The following is a 21,309-nucleotide window of genomic DNA, read 5'->3' on the forward strand; positions in this document are numbered from 1 at the left end:
GGATCCATCTTAGGGCCATTGCTTTTTCTTGTGTACATTAATGATCTCTCATCAGTTACACTGCCAGAAGCAGAGTTCGTTTTGTTTGCAGATGACACAAGTATTGCAATAAATAGTATGTCGAGTGTAGTTCTAGAAAGATCTGCTAATGAAAATTTCATGGATATTAATAAATGGTTTAAAGCCAACTCACTGACATTAAACTTGGAAACGACTCACTATATGCGATTCAGAACCTGTAAGAGGTTTCCACCCAGCATATGCATAAAGTACAAAGAAGAGCAGATAGAAGAGGTTGACAGTCTTAAATTCCTGGGATTAAAACTTGATAATAAATTCAGTTGGGAGGAGCACACCACAGAACTGCACTATGCTCTTCCTATCCACATAAACAATTTATGAGATAGTCTGGGCAGCTCCCTCATATTGTTTGCACATGATTACCATAGTCAGAATATATATATATATATATATATATATATATATATATATATATATATATATATAACAGAAAGAAACTTCCACATGGGAAAAATATATTAAAAACAAAGATTCCAAGACTTACCAAGCGGGAAAGCGCCGGCAGACAGGCACATGAACAAAACACACAAACACACACACAGAATTACGAGCTTTCGCAACTGGCAGTTGCTTCGTCAGGAAAGAGGGAAGGAGAGGGAAAAATGAAAGGATGTGGGTTTTAAGGGAGAGGGTAAGGAGTCATTCCAATCCCGGGAGCGGAAAGACTTCCCTTAGGGGAAAAAAAGGACAGGTGTACACTCGCACACACACACACACACACACACATATCCATCTCCCTTAAAACCCACATCCTTTCATTTTTCCCTCTCCTTCCCTCTTTCCTGACGAAGCAACTGCCAGTTGCGAAAGCTCGTAATTCTGTGTGTGTGTTTGTGTGTTTTGTTCATGTGCCTGTCTGCCGGCGCTTTCCCGCTTGGTAAGTCTTGGAATCTTTGTTTTTAATATATATATATATATATATATATATATATATATATATATATATATATATATATATATATATATATATATATATAAATAAAACAGAAAGAAACTTCCACATGGGAAAAATATATTAAAAATAAAGATTCCAAGACTTACCAAGCGGGAAAGCGCCGGCAGACAGGCACATGAACAAAACACACAAACACACACACAGAATTACAAGCTTTCGCAACTGGCAGTTGCTTCGTCAGGAAGGAAGGAAGGAGAGGGAAAAATGAAAGGGTGTGGGTTTTAAGGGAGAGGGTAAGGAGTCATTCCAATCCCGGGAGCGGAAAGACTTCCCTTAGGGGAAAAAAAGGACAGGTGTACACTCGCACACACACACACACACACACATATCCATCCGCACATACACAGACACAAGCAGACATATTTAAAGGCAAAGAGTTAAGGGCAGAGATGTCAGTCGAGGCGGAAGTACAGAGGCAAAGAAGTTGTTGAAAGACAGGTGAGGTATGAGCGGCGGCAACTTGAAATTAGCGGAGGTTGAGGCCTGGCGGATATCGAGAAGAGAGGATATACTGAAGGGCGAGTTCCCATCTCCGGAGTTCGGATAGGTTGGTGTTGGTGGGAAGTATCCAGATAACTCGGACGGTGTAACACTGTGCCAAGATGTGCTGGCCGTGCATCAAGGCATGTTTAGCCACAGGGTGATCCTCATTACCAACAAACACTGTCTGCCTGTGTCCATTCATGCGAATGGACAGTTTGTTGCTGGTCATTCCCACATAGAAAGCATCACAGTGCAGGCAGGTCAGTTGGTAAATCACGTGGGTGCTTTCACATGTGGCTCTCCCTTTGATTGTGTACACCTTCCGGGTTACAGGACTGGAGTAGGTGGTGGTGGGAGGGTGCATAGGACAGGTTTTACACCGGGGGCGGTTGCAAGGGTAGGAGCCAGAGGGTAGGGGAGGTGGTTTGGGGATTTCATAGGGATGAACCAAGAGGTTACGAAGGTTAGGTGGACGGCGGAAAGACACTCTTGGTGGAGTGGGGAGGATTTCATGAAGGATGGATCTCATTTCGGGGCAGGATTTTAGGAAGTCGTATCCCTGCTGGAGAGCCACATTCAAGGTCTGATCCAGTCCTGGGAAGTATTCTGTTACAAGTGGGGCACTTTTGGGGTTCTTCTGTGAGAGGTTCTGGGTTTGAGGGTATGAGGAAGTGGCTCTGGTTATCTGCTTCTGTACCAGGTTGGGAGGGTAGTTGCGGGATGCGAAAGCTGTTTTCAGGTTGTTGGTGTAATGGTCGAGGGATTCAGGACTGGAGCAGATTCGTTTGCCACGAAGGCCTAGGCTGTAGGGAAGGGACCGTTTGATATGGAATGGGTGGCAGCTGTCATAATGGAGGTACTGTTGCTTGTTGGTGGGTTTGATGTGGACGGATGTGTGCAGCTGGCCATTGGACAGATGGAGGTCAACATCTAGGAAAGTGGCATGGGATTTGGAGTAGGACCAGGTGAATCTGATGGAACCAAAGGAGTTGAGGTTGGAGAGGAAATTCTGGAGTTGTTCTTCACTGTGAGTCCAGATCATGAAGATGTCATCAATAAATCTGTACCAAACTTTGGGTTGGCAGGCTTGGGTAACCAAGAAGGCTTCCTCTAAGCGACCCATAAATAGGTTGGCATACGAGGGGGCCATCCTGGTACCCATGGCTGTTCCCTTTGATTGTTGGTATGTCTGGCCTTCAAAAGTGAAGAAGTTGTGGGTCAGGATGAAGCTGGCTAAGGTGACGAGGAAAGAGGTTTTAGGTAGGGTGGCAGGTGATCGGCGTGAAAGGAAGTGCTCCATTGCAGCGAGGCCCTGGACGTGCGGGATATTTGTGTATAGGGAAGTGGCATCAATGGTTACCAGGATGGTTTCTGGGGGTAACAGACTGGGTACGGATTCCAGGCATTCGAGAAAGTGGTTGGTGTCTTTGATGAAGGATGGGAGACTGCATGTAATGGGTTGAAGGTGTTGATCTACGTAGGCAGAGATGCGTTCTGTGGGGGCTTGGTAACCAGCTACAATGGGGCGGCCAGGATGTTTGGGTTTGTGAATTTTAGGAAGTAGGTAGAAGGTAGGAGTGCGAGGTGACGGTGGGGTGAGGAGTTTGATGGAGTCAGGTGAAAGGTTTTGTAGGGGGCCTAAGGTTCTGAGGATTCCTTGAAGCTCCGCCTGGACATCAGGAATGGGATTACTTCGGCAAACTTTGTATGTAGAGTTGTCTGAAAGCTGACGCAGTCCCTCAGCCACATACTCCCGACGATCAAGTACCACAGTCGTGGAACCCTTGTCAGCCGGAAGAATGATGATGGATCGGTCAGCCTTCAGATCACGGATAGCCTGGGATTCGGCTGTGGTGATGTTGGGAGTAGGATTAAGGTTTTTCAAGAAAGATTGAGAGGCAAGGCTGGAAGTGAGAAATTCCTGGAAGGTTTGGAGAGGGTGATTTTGAGGAAGAGGAGGTGGGTCCCGCTGTGATGGAGGACGGAACTGTTGCAGGCAGGGTTCAATTTGGATAGTGTCTTGGGGAGTTGGATCATTAGGAGTGGGATCAGGATTGTTTTTCTTCGTGGCAAAGTGATATTTCCAGCAGAGACTACGAGTGTAGGACAGTAAATCCTTGACAAGGGCAGTTTGGTTGAACCTGGGAGTGGGGCTGAAGGTGAGGCCTTTGGATAGGACAGAGGTTTCGGATTGGGAGAGGGGTTTGGAGGAAAGGTTAACTACTGAATTGGGGTGTTGTGGTTCCAGATTGTGTTGACTAGAATTTTGAGGTGTTGGGGGGAGTGGAGCTGGAAGTGGGAGATTGAGTAGATGGGAGAGACTGGGTCTGTGTGCAATGAGAGGAGGTTGAGGTTTGTTGGAAAGGTTGTGGAGGGTGAGTGAGTTGCCTTTCCGGAGGTGGGAAACCAGGAGATTGGATAGTTTTTTGAGGTGGAGGGTGGCATGTTGTTCTAATTTGCGGTTGGCCTGTAGGAGGATGCTATGTACAGCCGGTGTGGATGCGGGAGAGGAAAGATTGAGGACTTTGATTTGGGATAGGAGTTGACGGGTGTGTTCATTGGCCGAGTCGATGTATAGGTGAAGGATTAGGCGGGTGAGGGCTATGGATTGTGCTGTTTGGAACTGGTATAAGGACTGATGGAAAGAAGGATTGCAGCCAGAGATGGGAACTTTAAGTGTGAGGCCTTTGGGAGTAATGCCAAATGTCAGACAAGCCTGAGTAAATAAAATATGGGAGCGTAATCTGGCTAGGGTGAAGGCATGTTTGCGGAGGGAATGTAAATAAAATTTAATGGGGTCGTTGTAGGGATGTTGTGAGGTTGACATGGTATTGGTAGGTGGAAAGGGTAATATGAGGTTAAAGTGAAAGTAAAGAGAGATTTATATAGGGAGAGATAAAGGTGTGAAAAAAGTCGAAAAAGTGTTGGTTTGAGATGAGCTATGTTGATCATGTGCTGAACTTAGGTTGGTGAACAACAATGGGTGCAAAGGTTGGGTAGTTATGTTGTCTCCAGATCACGTTAAAGGGTGGGGAAATTCAAGAAAATTTCGAGAAATTCAAGAAAATTTCGACAAAAAAATTTTTCGAAAAAAGTTTCGAAAAAAAGATTTGCGAAAAAATAAAATTCGAAAAAAATTTTTGAATAAAATCTCGAAGAATATGTGTGTAAATGTATTCAAAGGACTGGTTATGTACTGGCAGGTTATGATAATGAGGCTAACAATTGTTTGATGAAGAAATAATAACGTGTAAACCTGTGGGAAGCTGCTAGAAAATGATCGGTTTTGTGGGAAAAACGGGAATGGAAATAAAACGAAAGTTGTTGAAAAAAACTGAGATGGTTGTGTAATGGGTGAAAGGAACTGAAGCTGTGAAATAGTATTCACGAGTTTACACGAAATGTTTGTAAACTTGGAACAATGGATTTTATAGCAGCGGTTATGTTGAAAGCGTTGAAAATTTTTGGTTATGGTTTGGAAGTAAATTACGTATTATTGAGTATAATTAGGCAGGATAAAATGTATGGTAGATTACGGAAAAATGGAAGATGAATACAAAGTGGAACTTCTTGTACAAACGAAAAGAGAAAGTAAGACGATAGAGAAGATTTCGAAATGCAACAGAGACAATAACAAACGTAATTGTTGGGTTCAAATTAATGACGATGTAAATAAAACAGAAAGAAACTTCCACATGGGAAAAATATATTAAAAATAAAGATTCCAAGACTTACCAAGCGGGAAAGCGCCGGCAGACAGGCACATGAACAAAACACACAAACACACACACAGAATTACAAGCTTTCGCAACTGGCAGTTGCTTCGTCAGGAAGGAAGGAAGGAGAGGGAAAAATGAAAGGGTGTGGGTTTTAAGGGAGAGGGTAAGGAGTCATTCCAATCCCGGGAGCGGAAAGACTTCCCTTAGGGGAAAAAAAGGACAGGTTGGAAATTGGCTTAGATATGGTATCCATATGGTGTCAAAAGTGGTAATATTGTTGCTAAATAAGGAATAGTGTGAGTTCGCATGCCATGAGCACAACGGGAAATCTGTTAAATTTCAATTACATCGTGAATCACACAAATTTAAAGGCTACCAGATCAAACCAATTAAATACTTAAGAATTACAATTATGAACAATTTAAACTGGAACATTCACATAGCTAACATGGTGGGGAAGGCAAATCAAAGACTATGTTTTATAGGTAGAACACTTAGAAGATGCAACAGATGTACTAAAGAGACTACTTACACAACTGTTTTTTGTCCTCCACTACAGTACTGCTGTGCTGTATGGGATACTTATGATGGGAGTGACAGAGGACAGTGAAGAAGTTCACGGCAGCGCAGTTTGTTTTGTATTACCAAGAAATGGGGAGAGTGATTCATAGATATGATAAGCGACTAGGAATGGCAATCATTAAAAAACGTTTTTCATTGCTAAGAGATCTTTTCATGAAATTTCAATCACCAACTTTATCCTATGAATGATGAAATCTTTTATTGTCATCAACCTACCTAGGGAGAAATGATCATTATAAAGAAATAAGAGAAATTAATGGAATGGTAGAGAAATAGTCTGAAGGTGGTTCGAAGAACCCTCTACCATGCACTTCTGAATAAATTGCCGAATAGTCATGTAGCTGAAGATGTAGATGTATCAGGGGTTTGACAAAGCAGTTATGATAGTAAAATAAACTGATTACGCCAATACTTCACCAGCCTAGAGTCAGTCGATCAACAGGATCAACGGTATTCATGTCACTCGCACTTTATTCTCTGATTATTATATTGTAATATCTTGTGCATGATTGTTCCAGCCTTGATCATACTCTTGTTGCCTAATGTGATAACCACCAATCCGTAGCCACAGATGACTACGAACCATCATCCAGTACTGAAGCCACCACTGATGGGTCATCCACAAGTCTGCCAACACTGTTCCAAGTCAAGGCACAAATTGCTCTGAAACTTCAGCATCACTTGGGTTTGATTGCCTACAGAACCAGCTAGCCAGGGTCCACATTCAACCCAACATCAAAGCATCATATATCGTGGTCCAACTGGTGGGACAATACAAACAGTGACCTGGGAGGGATAGAATAGTCGATGGGCATTGTGTAAATTACACACACACACACACACACACACACACACACACACACACACACACACGGGTCATGGCCTCATCAGTAGCAGACCAGCCCATGCGAAGCACTAGCGAACCAACAGGTGGGCAACCCACCAACGTATGCTCAGGACTGGCGCAGCAATCTTCAGCAGCCCTGAGACTGTTTCTGATTCCAGCAGATTCCACTCTGGCTTTATGAAGCCACCGGCCATCATGAAAAAAACATTGCAACAAGATTTATTCTGACATCACAGCAGAGGTTCTTTATATAGGGATTGGGGGGAGAGAGAGAGAGAGAATTTGAATTGTTCAGAGGTGAAGTAATTACCATTTAACTGCACCAGAAATTGTATACCCAGAAACGTGTGCAGGTATGGATGCATGTGTGTTAAGAATGTTGTGGCAGTTCTGGAACATTTATTCAATGTTAATTCCTTTGAGTTTTAGTGTACGGCTTAATATTTCCATTCTCCCCCAATGATGTACAGCAGTGCCAGTGCTGCTACAATGACTATTCTCTCTTCATTTTGACTTTCCCCACCGAAAGGCCCACTTAAAATTGGAAGTCCTTGTCTCATTGGGAGGTTGAGATTAACAAGTAGCTCGATAGGAGACTTGCGACTTCTGCATATTATAACATTTAATTAACACAATACTGGGAGAATGCAACTACATACATCTTTATCCATCAGCTCAAAATTTTCCGTTGGCCTACTCAGATAGCCATACCTCCCTACAATATCTTTGCTGTAAAGGGATGGTTAGAATAAGAATCAGTACAAATATCTTATTTACATGTGTGTGCCATTTAAGGAACCTACACACTTGGCCTCATCCTGACGAAACAGAAGGGTTTCCAGCCTAGGAGTGGGTGACCTCTGCAGTAAGAGCCATCTGCCTGATATGAGCATAAAACATGATTCATCTGGAAAGGCCAACTGTCACCACTCAGTGGATGTCCAGTTGCGGTATTGGCACACTAATTCCACCCTTTTTGATTGCTGTTCGTCAGTGACAAAGGGAGTGTGAACCAAGGATCTGCTGTGGAGGCCCATACACAGCAAAGTTCACTGAATAGTCAATGAGGAGAGATTGCTGGTAGCCCCTTGGTTAATCTGGGCAGTCAATTGCTTGCATGTCTATTTGCTCATACGCGTCTCTGTAGTCGTCTTTCAACCGTATCATCTATGGTACGTGGTGCACCAAAGTTGCCTCAGCACTGGTTTTGGATAGCACCATTTTGCCACGCACAGTATACTTTAACCAGGGTTGCAAGTGAACAGTTTACAAATTAGTCATTTCAGAAATGCATCTACCCTTGACCCAATAGCCAATAATCACGCCCTTTTGGATGCCACACAAATCGCTCCGTTTCCACACTATGACAAACGCACTGTTGTCCACATCCCAGCGTGCTTTATATACACTCAACTGATAGTGCTGCCACCTGTCATTTGTAAGTGGTTATAGCACGTCGATGTTGAACGTGGGTGGTGGTCCCATTAATGTTACTGGCTCGTACATAAATCACGAAGGTTCACATACAACTAAATAAACAATAAAAATATGAAAGAGCATTTTAAGCCTGACAGTTACAATAAAGTACTGCTATCAACATATTAAATGCCAAAATTTAAATACACGATAGTAGCGTGTGCTAGTGTATGCTACATCAGTTTAAGAAAAAATTGTAGCCTGATACACAAAAATTAGACACATTAATCTATTCTAGATTATACTTACTGGGCATCCTGCAAAAACATGCAGAAATGTTCGCAGTCGTTGCTCCCTTGAATCCACTGGGCTGTCCTCCTTAGTCAAGTACTGCAGGAGAGCTCTGATAAGACCACTGTGGTTCACTTCAAATGGAGAGATATCAGATTCTATGACAATACTTCGCAGCTCTTGAAGCGCACCCAAGCTTTCATTAGGCTGCAAAAGCAAATATACCAGTAATATTACATAAAATGTTATAACACAAGAGTGACAATTCAAAAGTGGGAGGTAAAAGAATGCCAGGCAGCAGTAAGGAAAGTGTTAACAGCACATTTTGATCCTCAATAGGAAAGACAATTGCATGGATTTGTAGACAATGAAAATGTGTCATGATAACAAAAAAAAGTTATAATTTTAATTGAACAGCAAATTTCTGTTTAAGGAGCATAAAGGTATTGCCTTTCTTCTGACCACAGAGTGAAATCTGGATCTTATTGCAAACCCTTTGACTGAAATTTACGTAACTAATTCCGCACAGGTTATGGAAAGGTTACTTCTTTAAGAAATTGACGGGATGTGGTTAGACTATAATAAACCAGCATAATATAAATTTATTTCAAACCAAATAATATTATATGCTTACGTAAACTGAAAACTTCAGTGGAGAAACTATTGCCGTATATAGACTGTAACCACGATTAGTGCAATAATAGCAGTTTGTATGCATCTATGTGTAGCTGTGCTCATACACATTGGGGAGCCTATGATTATTTGAGCTGGCTGGTACAATTAATACGCACTCAACGTGAATATAGTGAGCAGGACTGACTTCTTTTGTGATGTTCCTTATCAGACAGTATACAGACATTACATAGACATTCTTCTGCTAGCTGGTCGGAGCATGAACTACTACAACACACACACACACACACACACACACACACACACACACACACAAAATAAAATCACATTTTTGATAATATACCTGTGACTGAAGTTTTGTGATGGCTTGAGTAAGTCTAGCAAGAACATTCATTGCTGGATGTGCTGGCCCACTGACTTCATGGCCTGAATAAATTTGAATGAAATGCTGAGCCTGTTCTCTTATCCATGTACGAGCTTTCTCCTTATTACCAGCAGAAAGATTAGGATTACTTGGCGACTTTGTGATGGAAGATTCCTGTAAAAATGAATATGTAACATTCTCAACCAAACTTTGATATTTTCATAATAATTGTATGATAAACTTTTGACAATGCTCATTAAGAAAAGTAAATAGCAAACAAGATGCTGGTGATACCACAAGACTAGCCTCGTAACTGTGTCATTCATTTTCAGAATTGACAAACTGTGAAGGAGGAGAACAAAATACTTACCTTATGAAAGTGTCTCTCTGAGGCTCCGGAGCTACTAGAATTTGCATTGCGACCCCATCGAGCAGGATTAAGACTTGCTAAAAAGCTTGTTGTTTTAGAAGTTGCTCCTGCAAAGCGGGAACGGGCTGTACCTGTTGGTGTGGACCTTCCAGAGCTGCCCAGTGAAGTTGCTGTACACATGCAATGTGAGAGAAATAACATTCACAAAATTTATGCATTTCAAACTAACAATATTATTGAATGTTTCATTTATACAAGATTGACAAAATAATCTGAATAGATTGTAAAGCTATTGCAGGGTGATTTGTTTTACAAAATAATTGTAAAGAAAAAAAAATTGAGGAGCGCAAATTCAAGCAGCTGCCAGGTACAATTAAGTGTCAGTCTTTTTTATAACATAGATGATAGTGCATGAGATTGTTCAGCCATTGGCTTGGGTTTGATTCTTATTAGCGTTCCATGTCCAATTTTTGTATCACACTCTTGTTTGGTTTTCGGAACTGAAAAAGAACATGTTTGGCAACACTGCCTCTGTCTGTGTGCTTGATATTGCGTGCACAAAAGCCCATTATAAAACATTTCCAGGAGCAGATGTTGACTCTGACCACATTCTACTGGTTATGAACTGTAGATTAAAACTGAAGAAAATGTGGGAATTTAAGAAGATAGGACCTGGATAAACTGAAAGAACCAGAGGTTGCACAGAGTTTCAGGGAGAGCATAAGGGAACAATTGACAGGAATGGGGGGGGGGGGGGGGGGGGGAAATACAGTAGAAGAAGAATGGGTAGCTTTGAGGAATGAAATAGTGAAGGCAGCAGAGGATCAATTAGGTAAAAAGACAAGGGCTAAGAGAAATCCTTGGGTAACAGAAGAGATACTGAATTTAATTGACGAAAGGAGAAAATATAAAAATGCAGTAAGTGAAGCATGCGAAACGGAATGAGATCGACAGGAAGTGTAAAATGGCTAAGCAGGGATGGCTAGAGGACAAATGTAAGGATGTAGAGGCTTATCTCACTAGGGGTAAGATAGATACTGCCTACAGGAAAATTAAAGAGACCTTTGGAGAGAAGAGAACCATGTGTATGAATATCAAGAGCTCAGATGGAAACCCAGTTCTAAGCAAAGAAGGGAAAGCAGAAAGGTGGAAGGAGTATATAGAGGGTCTATACAGGGTAGATTTTCTTGAGGACAATATCATGAAAATGGAAGAGGATGTACATGAAAATGAAATGGGAGATACGATACTGCGTGAAGAGTTTGACAGAGCACTGAAACACCTAAGTCAAAACAAGGGCCCGGTAGTAGACAGCCTTGGGAGAGCTAGTCCTGACAAAATTCTACCATCCGCTGAGCAAGATGTACGAGACAGGCGAAATTCCCTCTGACTTCAAGAAGAATATAATAATTCCAATCCCAAAGAAAGCAGGTGTTGACAGATGCGAAAATTACCGAACTATCAGTTTAATAAGTCACAGCTGCAAAGTACTAACACGAATTCTTTACAGACGAATGGAAAAACTGATAGAAGCCGACCTCGGGAAGATCAGTTCGGATTCCGTAGAAATGTTGGAACACTTGAGGCGGTACTGACCTTATGACTTATCTTAGAAGAAAGATTAAGAAAAGGCAAACCTACGTTTCTAGCATTTGTAGACTTAAAGAAAGCTTTTGACAATGTTGACTGGAATACTCTCTTTCAAATTCTGAAGGTGGCAGGGGTAAAACACAGGGAGCGAAAGGTTATTTACCATTTTTACATAAACCAGATGACAGTTATAAGAGTCGAGGGACATGAAAGGGAAGCAGTGGTTGGGAAGGGAGTGAAACAGGGTTGTAGCCTCTCCCCGATGTTATTCAATCTGTATATTGAGCAAGCAGTAAAGGAAACGAAACGAAAGAAAAATTAAATACTTTGAGCTTCGCCGATGACACTGTAAATCTGTCACAGGCAGCAAAGGACTTTGAAGAGCAGTTGAGCGGAATGGACAGTGTCTTGAAAGGAGGATATAAGATGAACATCAACAAAAGCAAAACGAGGATAATGGAATGTAGTCAAATTAAATCGGGTGATGCTGAGGGAATTAGATTAGGAAATGAGACACTTAAAGTGGTGAAGGAGTTTTGCTATTTGGGGAGCAAAATAACTGATGATGGTCGAAGTAGAGAGGATATAAAATGTAGACTGGCAATGGCAAGGTAAGTGTTTCTGAAGAAGAGAAATTTGTTAACATCAAGTATAGATTTAAGTATCAGGAAGTCTTTTCTGAAAGTATTTGTATGGAGTGTAGCAATGTATGGAAATGAAACATGGGCGATAAATAATTTGGACAAGAAGAGAACAGAAGCTTTTGGAATGTGGTGCTGCAGAAGACTGCTGAAGTTTAGATGGACAGAACACGTAACTAATGAGGAGGTATTGAATAGAATTAGGGAGAAGAGGAGTTTGTGACAACTTGACTAGAAGAAGGGATTGGTTGGTAGGACATGTTCTGAGGCATCGAGGGATCACCATTTTACTACTGGAGGGGAGCGTGGAGGGCAAAAATTGTAGAGGGAGACCAAGAGATGAATACACTAAGCAGACTGAGAAGGATGTAGGCTGCAGTAGGTACTGAGAGAGGAAGAAGCTTGTGCAGGATAGAGTAGCATGGAGAGCTGCATCAAATCAGTCTCGGGACTGAAGACAACAACAGCGTCAGAGGCTGATTTCAATGCTAATTAACTCCAACAGTGCAACATATCTAATGTTTTTTATCTATTATTTCTCAAGACAACCTACCTTGCAGCACCTTTACAAGCTTTAAAGGTCATCCTGTATGTAAGAACAATATTATGAAAAGGACAGATTCCTACTTACCTTATAGGGGGACATTAAATTGCAGACAGGCACAATAAACAGCTATATATTTAGCTTTCAGCCAAAAGTTCTTCTTCAGAAGTAGAAACAACACACACCACACACACCACACACACCACACACACACACACACACACACACACACACACACACACACACACACACTTTTGAGCGAGAAGCTAAAAAGTATTGCAGTCTTTTCATTACGCCTGTCTGCGACTATGTCTCCTCTCTATGGTGAGTAACAATCTACCCATTTCATAACATTATTGTTATTCTATCCTGTACTTTCCACCATTTCGTTTATATATAAAAGGTCTGCAAAAAACATCTGCTACATTCGCAGGTATAACAGGAGTATACAAAGATTATTTGAAAACAACAACTTATTTTGTACAGACTGGCATACGTAGAAATGCTAAGTTAAACCAATGAATTTTAAGCAGCTATTATCTCCTGAAAAACTTGTAAGGAGGTCAAGTGTCCCTTACATATTGAGGACAATATATCTTTGCCAAACACAGGTTGCAATAGGTACTATAGATAGTCAAGTGGCCAGTGCGCCAGGTAGTCAGTGTTGAGACTCTGAGAAAGCAAGTTGTTGGCTGCTAAGTGCACAGGGTGGATTTTGGAAGGACGGCCGACCGCATTTACAAGTGTTTGTCACCCAATGATGTGGACGTGACCTACAGCAAATACAAAAATGGCATTAATTGAGCGACTTGTTGATGTGTTTAAATGTTAATTTGTGCACCGTGATTACAAGACAACTGCATCAGGTACCCACAAATTGAACTGCAGTGAGGATTGTGCTTTCAGTGCCACGTGGAGAACATTGGCATGTGACGATATTAAGAGGTGACCTGTGATGAGTTAAACATAATTATTTTGTCAGACGAAAGGAGTACCTGCGTCATTTGTGCTGTTTAAACAATATATACAGAAACTTAACAACACACTATGTATCCATTATTGCTACCTGACATCCTGATTAGTTTGTAGAATTTGATACGAAACAACTCCCATGCAAATATTAACCGATCAGTCTTTATCAGTTGCACATGGTCAAACTATTCTAAACTATTAGGCTATTATTTACTGGTCAACAATGGTGTGTTAATATGGGAGTGCTTCAAACAACAAAATTTTTTAGCTTCTTGTGTCTGCCTGTTTACACCTTATTATGTTTCTTTAAGGCAACATCATTTTTTTTCTGAATCATGTATTTTGTAACATCCTCACTGCATTACCAACAGAAGATTGTAATGGCTCTGTACTAAGAGGAATACAGCAGAGGAAACAATGGAATGTTTCTGCAGAAGGTGTATATATATATATATATATATATATATATATATATATTTAAAGTTTTTAGATTTGGCGTTGTTTCAGCAGTCGGAAATCTTAACTTAAACGTGTCCTCACAACTAAAAAACTTTGTATATTAAAGAATACTCAAGATATCAGTATGAAAGTTTGGAATAAGTTTGTGTATTATAACTAAATGTTAAAAAAATTACCATAGAGATACATTAAAATCTTCCAAATGGAAAAAAGTACAGCATTTTTTTAAAAAAGCTAACGAATGTTTAATTTTACAAAAACTGCAATATCTAGAGTCTCAGACCTGATAGAAAGCTCAAAATTGTTTTAAAATACTCTTAATTGTATAGGTTATTAGATAAAAGAAAAATTATGTTGGCTTTTTAACCTGTTTAATAGTTATCTAATTTTTAAAATAATATTTAAAAAATAAAAAGCACCAATTGACTTAGACACCGAAAATAAATTTTTGTCTTCTTGGAGTAACAATGTACGCTTGGATTTTGTTTTGTTACTCCTGTGTTTTGAAGTAAAAAATTATTACAGTGTTAAATTGTGCTTGGATAGTATTTTATTAAGTTTATTTGAACTTTCAGAACAAGTACTGTTACTTAGTTTACAGAGATTCTTTCCCAATATCCTATAAAAGTAACCAGACCAGTAATCAGACCAAAAGTGAAATCAGTATGTCAGATGTTCAAACCTGTAGCGTAGGGTTATTTAAAAAATCAGACTGTTTCCAAACAACCTACACACCTTCAAAAAAGTTACAACCGGTATCTGAATTGAGTGAGGAAGAAAAAGATTTGATCCACTTATGATCTGGAATTAATCTGTGTGAATTTAAGAATATATGTTCACATCACAGCTACTATTGTTAAATGCTTTTCAAAAGTATCAAATAACATGTGTAGACCCACTAAAAAACCACAAAAAGCCCATCAAAAAAATCGTTGAGAAGTGTAGGCTTGGATCTTTCTAAACAATTACTGACAAAAGCTTTGCTTTTGTGAGGAAAAATTAAGAGTTGAAGTCAATGAAAGTGAAACAGATGATGAAGTCATGGTTGAATTAGAATCATTGGATCCAGAAATGAATCCCTCGTACAAACAAACATTGCTCTTGATAATTTAGGTTTAACACCGATAAAGCTTCACGACTTGTCAGAATGAAGTAAAGGGTCTTATTTTAAAAGGAAGGTTAGTAGTATTGAAAAGACTGCAAAAAAGGCAGTTTCAAAAGCATTAAAATATGATGCACCATGTTCTGATGATGACGAAGAAGAGACAAGTGTGGTTGAGAAAGCAAAGGATTTTGATGTAATGATTTCTTTTATGAAAGAGAAGATTTCATCTGTTGGGAGATCTAGAAAAATCCATATTCTGGCCTTGGCTCCAGATTCTTGGAGCCGAAATAAAGTGATGAAAGAATTTAATGTAAGTGAGTACATGGTGCGACAAGCTAGAAAGCTAAAATCTGAAAAGGGTATTTTGGAAACTCTTGGTCCAAAAAAAGGTAAAACTCTTTCTGAAAATACAGTAAGACTGTAAGACAGTAAGACAGATTTTTATGAAAAGGATGAAAGTTCCAGTAAGTGGTCAAAAAAATGTGTACATGCATTTTGTGTAACTTGAGAGAACTCTTATTCTTTCAAATGGGAGAATCCAGAGGTAGAAGTAGGATTTTCAAAATTTTGTTTCTTGGGACCTAAATGGTGTATCCTTGCTGGTGTTGCAGGCACACACACTGTATGTGTATGCAGTATCCACCAGAATGTTAAACTATTACTGGATGCTGTGAAAATTGAAGAATTTTATAAAGACCTAATTAAGATGCTTGTGTGCAACACGGAAAACCAAAACTGCATGCTACATCATTGCGACAGCTGTCCTGCAAATACTGCACTAACTGAGTACTTAACTGAAAAACTAAGTGAAGATTATGATTCAGAAGAAGAAATTGTAATCAGTCAGTGGGTTAACACAGACAGGGCAGAAATGATCAAACAGTCTATCAGTGTTGAAGGCTACATTTCTTTATTGGTTAGGTCATTGGAAAAGCTCACCCTGCACTCGTTTATAGCAAAATCCCAATCAGCAGCCTTTAAAAGATTGAAAGAAGACCCACCACCCAAAACAGCAATGATTGTGGTGGATTTCAGTGAAAATTATTCCTTTATTATACAAAATGAGATCCAAAGTTACCACTGGAATAGAGGTGGTTGTACTCTACACCCAGTTGGAGATTTTCTAAGAAATGAGGAAAACAATGTTTTTGTTTCCAACCACTGTTTTACTAGTGATTACCAGGAACATAACACTGGTTTTGTTAACTTTGTACAAAAAGAAATTACAAACTGGCTGTCATTATATCATACTGACATTGACTCAGTTCACTACTTTACAGATGGTTGTGCTGGGCAGTACAAAACTAGAAACAGTTTTAAAAATTTGACTGAACACTTGAGAGACTTTAATTTGAAGGCCCAACACTTTTTTTGCAACGAGTCATGGGAAGTCAATTTGTGATGGCCTAGGAGGAACTATTAAAAGAATTTTAAGGAAAGCCAGTCTACAGCTTTCAGACGAAAAACAAATAATGACAGCAATTGACGTGTACAAGTTTTGTGGAAAAAAATATTGAAAACATTCATATTCACTTTATTGACAAAAAGAAGCTGATTTGCTACAGTTAAAACTAGAAAAACATTTTTCAGCAACCCGAACCATTCCTGGAACAAGAAGTTTTCATAACTTCAAACCACTTCCAACAAACAACCTTGAAATTAGAAGGACTACAGATAGTATGAGACCCTCCTTAGGCTTTTCTTTCCATTCTTCTTCTGATTGGGTTCGTATTGAATCGTCCATAAATAGCTATGTGGCTGCAAATTATGATGGTAACTGGTACTTTGGACTGGCAAAACAATATTCAATGATGAAGAAGATGCAGAAATTCTATTTCTACATCCTTCAGAACCAGCTGCATCATTTTATTGGCCTGAAAGAGAAGATTCTTGCATAGTGCCTTTGGAGCGCAGTCTTGTGTAGTGGACGCACCTCAATCAAGCGGCACTGGAAGAATGTATTACTTCAAAAAAGACTGTATCAAAAGAACTGAAAGCTCTTGGATGAAGTGGAAAAAACAGTTTGTCGGCATTAATGTTTATTAAAAAGACAAAATTACTCAAAAAATTCAATGTTTCAAGCAATCAGTTGGGCTATACGTAAGTGTAGTAAATACACTATCTTTGTGCTTAATTCTAATGTAATCTACTATAATTAATAAACATGTTAAAAAGCCATCACTATTTTTCTTTTATCAAGTAGCCTATATGTTTTAAGAGTAAATTAGAACAAATTTGAGCATTCTATCAGGTCTGAGACTCTAGATATTGCAATTATTATTAAAAAAAACCATCCGTTTTTATATATATATATATATATATATATATCAAAGATGAGGGGACTTACCAAACTCTTGGTGGAGTGGGGAGGATTTCATGAAGGATGGATCTCATTCCAGGGCAGGATTTGAGGAAGTCGTATCCCTGCTGGAGAGCCACATTCAGAGCCAGACCCAGTCCCGGAAAGTATCCTGTCACAAGTGGGGCTCTTCTGTGGGAGGTTCTGGGTTTGAGGGGATGAGGAAGTGGCTCTGGTTATTTGCTTCTGTACCAGGTTGGGAGGGTAGTTGCGGAATGCAAAAGCTGTTTTCAGGTTGTTGGTGTAATGGTTCAAGGATTCCGGACTGGAACAGATTCGTTTGCCACGAAGACCTAGGCTGTAGGGAAGGGACTGTTTGATGTGGAATGGGTGGCAGCTGTAATTATGGGGGTACTGTTGCTTGTTGGTGGGTTTGATGTGGACGGACGTGTGAAGCTGGCCATTGGACAAATAGAGGTCAACGTCAAGGAAAGTGGCATGGGTTTCGGAGTAGGACCAGGTGAATCTGATGGAACCAAAGGAGTTGAGGTTGGAGAGGAAATTCTGGAGTTCTTCTTCGCTGTGAGTCCAGATCATGAAGATGTCATCAATAAATCTGTACCAAATCAGGATACTTCCCACTAACACCAACCTGTCAGAACTCCGGAGATGGGAACTTGCCCTTCAGTATACCCTCTCTTCTCGATATCCGCCAGGCCTCAACCTCCGCTAATTTCAAGTTGCCGCCACTCATACCTCACCTGTCTTTCAACAACATCTTTGCCTCTGTACTTCCGCCTCGACTGACATCTCTGCCCAAACTCTTTACCTTTACAAATGTCTGTGTGTGTGTGTGTGTGTGTGTGTGTGTGTGTGTGTGTGTCCCCTTGTTTCCCCTTAAGGTAAGTCTTTCCGCTCCCGGGATTGGAATGACTCCCAACCCTCTCCCTTAAAACCCACATCCTTTCGTCTTTCCCTCTCCTTCCCTCTTTCCTGAAGAAGCAACCGTTGGTTGCGAAAGCTAGAATTTTGTGTTGTCTATCGACCTGCCAGTGCTTTTGTTTGGTAAGTCACATCATATATATATAGTATCATATTTGTCTTCAAATAAGTATAATAAATAAACTTTCTGCAAAAATTCATGATGTTATCTAAAAGAGTTTTTAAGATAAGGAGTTTTAAAGTTTTGAATACAAATTAAATTTACCATTTCCGAAGGTTCAGAAAGTGCAAAACATAAAAACTTTAAAAATTTATAAAAAAACTATAAGAGATACAGCGATAAAATTTGCAGGTGTTGTCAGGATGGTATTAGAACCATTTGAGCCAAATTTCATGAAAATCTAAGGAGGTGGGTGTAAAATTTATTTTTTATTGGGTGATTTGATATGGAATGACCCTAAAAGCTGATGACATGCAGAGCAGTGATTTATAAATCACACTGATATGTCACTTAAATGCACTTTCAGAGGAATGTTTTAACAGTTTTACAGTTGGTTGAATGGTAATCATCCAACAAGCAAAATATTACTTCCAATTTTCCTGGTTTTTCGGGGTAAGGAGTAATCTTAAAAAGATAATAATCGATTTTAGGATTTAAGAAGAGAAAATCAGTCAAATAAACAATACTCATAGTTGCAACAGGTCACAACAGCAAACACAACCTGTTGCAACTATTAGTATTGTTTGTTCGTTTGCAACAAGTCACAACAACGAATATGACCTGCTACAACTATCACTTCAAGTATGTGGTCCAGGACATATTAGGTTATACTACCTGAAGAACTTTAAGCCAATGGTTGGACTGAGCACAGAATTACTGCTCGGAAAACCCATGGCCTGCTGTGTAGGTCGACCTACATGGCAGGATTTTTTTTTAAAAAAAGAAGAAGAAGAAGAAGAAGAAGAAGGAGAGAGAGAGAGAGAGAGAGAGAGAGAGAGAGAGAGAGAGAGAGAGAGAGAGAGAGAGAGAAAGAAAAAAAAAAGAAAGAAAGAAAGAAAGAAAGAAAAAATGCCTCGAGCTAGGAGGTTATAAAACCCCACAGTGCAGATATTCTGAAAGTCTGCTGTTTGTGTGCCCCTAAACTACCGCTTGTGGGCCCCTCTCCCTATCCATCTCCTCATGTACTTAAATACCTATCCATCTCCTCGTCTACTCTCTCAACCTTCCCCCAGCTGTTCCCATCTGCATGTGCAGCCCCTGCAAAAATAGGTTGATAAATCAGCCCAATAGTATGACCTTAACAAGTCCCCCATTACGGGCAGCCTATATGCCAGGGGCTTTGAACCTTTTCTGCCCCTGCCATATAGGCTGCCATGCAAAGCAAGTTGAAAAAGTACGGCAATACTACCACATCACAAGATGCCCATTGTGCTGGGCAGTCTACAAGTCGGGGGCTAGTAAACTGCCCTGCAAAGCAGGTCGATAAGGCAGGCCAATACTTTTCCATCACCACTCCTATTCCATGGAGGGTGGCCTACATGGCAGGGGCTGAAGGGGAGAAATTAAACAAAAAGTTTGCCACTATATTTCCATTCCTATTCCAGTTTACCCCAGACATTACCTACACTGATTGATACCACTTCCATTCACAATAAATTTAACCAACAACCAACATTCATTCTCAGAAAGAGGGAAGAACTAACTAGTCACCCCAAAGAAGTATTCACTTTCATGAAGCTATTCTCAGAGCAGATCTATCCTCATAACAAAGAACAAGGTAAGAGACAAAAGAATTAAAATTTATGCCATTCTCACCAGACGGATATTTAGTTACTGGATAATCTCTTTACCATCTAGATCTAAATGCAATCTAATATAGTGACAATATTTACAAAAGAAGGCTAACATTCACACAAGATAAAATTATGTAAAGAAAGTTCTGTAGAACACGCAAGAAATTAATTTTAATTAACTGTTTTCCTAGTATATGTATTACTAGTTTTTCAACATCTTTCACAGCAAAGTTATAAAAGATGTAATATTACTGTAGAACCTTGATCCAAAAATTTAAGCATATAGTCAAAATCTACTAAATTAAGAAACAATTTTACTTAACACTTATGAGATTACATTAGATTAGATTAAACATTGCACAAACATAGCAAATAAAACACATTCTTTGTGTTCTGGTTCTGGGAAATATGACAAAATGTATCACTAAGTCATCAATTTTTAATTAAAACAATTACAGTTGTGTACCACAGTAATTTTCTTATTTTCAGAGCTCACAATGATATGTACTTTAAGGTTTATAGATTCCTTGGTACGCAAATCTATTAATTTTGAGAAGCCTACCTTTTGAGAAAAAATCCTGCATCACTGAAGAGGATAAACTATCATCTTGACGAGATTTCCTATTTGATGTCATATTTCTTTTAGGTGTTCGCTTCCTTTTTAGAACATCACTTAGACGTCTATAACAAATCACAAATTTTGTTTATTAGCTAACATTATACATTACATCATACAACACAGTACATAGTATTGAACTGTAGCAGATTAGGAAAAACAGCACTGTGCATCACTTAAATGCTTACTTTGGAAATTATAGTGTTTGCTGAAGTCTACAAGGACAAGTTATTCATCCTAACTGTACTCATTCATTAATTCCACACAGACATGGTGAGTTCATTTTCAAATGTCAGCATGCTATTTTACACATTGCATGTATTCAGTAATAAAAAGAACAAGTCATCACATGCAAAGGAACAAAGCTATTTCTGTTGAATAAGCGATACAAACTTATTCCAGCATTAAAACTCCATTAATATATCTCTTCCTCTTAGATTACACAGTATTCAGATCAATTTAATTGTTCTAATAGATCACCTGCCATCACAAACAAAGAACTCATTTTGGTTAATTGTAGAATGTAAAATCAACACAGTTCATATGGTTATTTTAATAGGCATACATAGAACTGTTCCATCAGTATTAAAAGCATAGGTAAATTCT

General features: G+C 39.5%; 1 protein-coding gene across 15 annotated transcripts in view; it reads right to left on the bottom strand.

Annotated features, from left to right (window-relative positions):
• LOC126337040 (E3 ubiquitin-protein ligase TRIP12) overlaps window positions 1-21,309 on the bottom strand; it is a 215,765-nt gene that overhangs the window by 51,257 nt on the left and 143,199 nt on the right. For all 15 annotated transcript variants that reach the window (XM_050001352.1, XM_050001355.1, XM_050001353.1 and 12 more), the window contains 4 exons: window positions 20,650-20,768; window positions 9,742-9,911; window positions 9,351-9,545; window positions 8,393-8,581 (listed from right to left, as the gene is read on the bottom strand). In XM_050001352.1, coding sequence (XP_049857309.1) covers window positions 8,393-8,581; window positions 9,351-9,545; window positions 9,742-9,911; window positions 20,650-20,768 — 673 coding nt within the window. The remainder of the gene's footprint in view (window positions 1-8,392; window positions 8,582-9,350; window positions 9,546-9,741; window positions 9,912-20,649; window positions 20,769-21,309) is intronic.

Source organism: Schistocerca gregaria, chromosome 2 (genome assembly GCF_023897955.1).
Source record: "Schistocerca gregaria isolate iqSchGreg1 chromosome 2, iqSchGreg1.2, whole genome shotgun sequence".
Classification (NCBI taxonomy): Eukaryota; Metazoa; Arthropoda; class Insecta; order Orthoptera; family Acrididae; genus Schistocerca; species Schistocerca gregaria.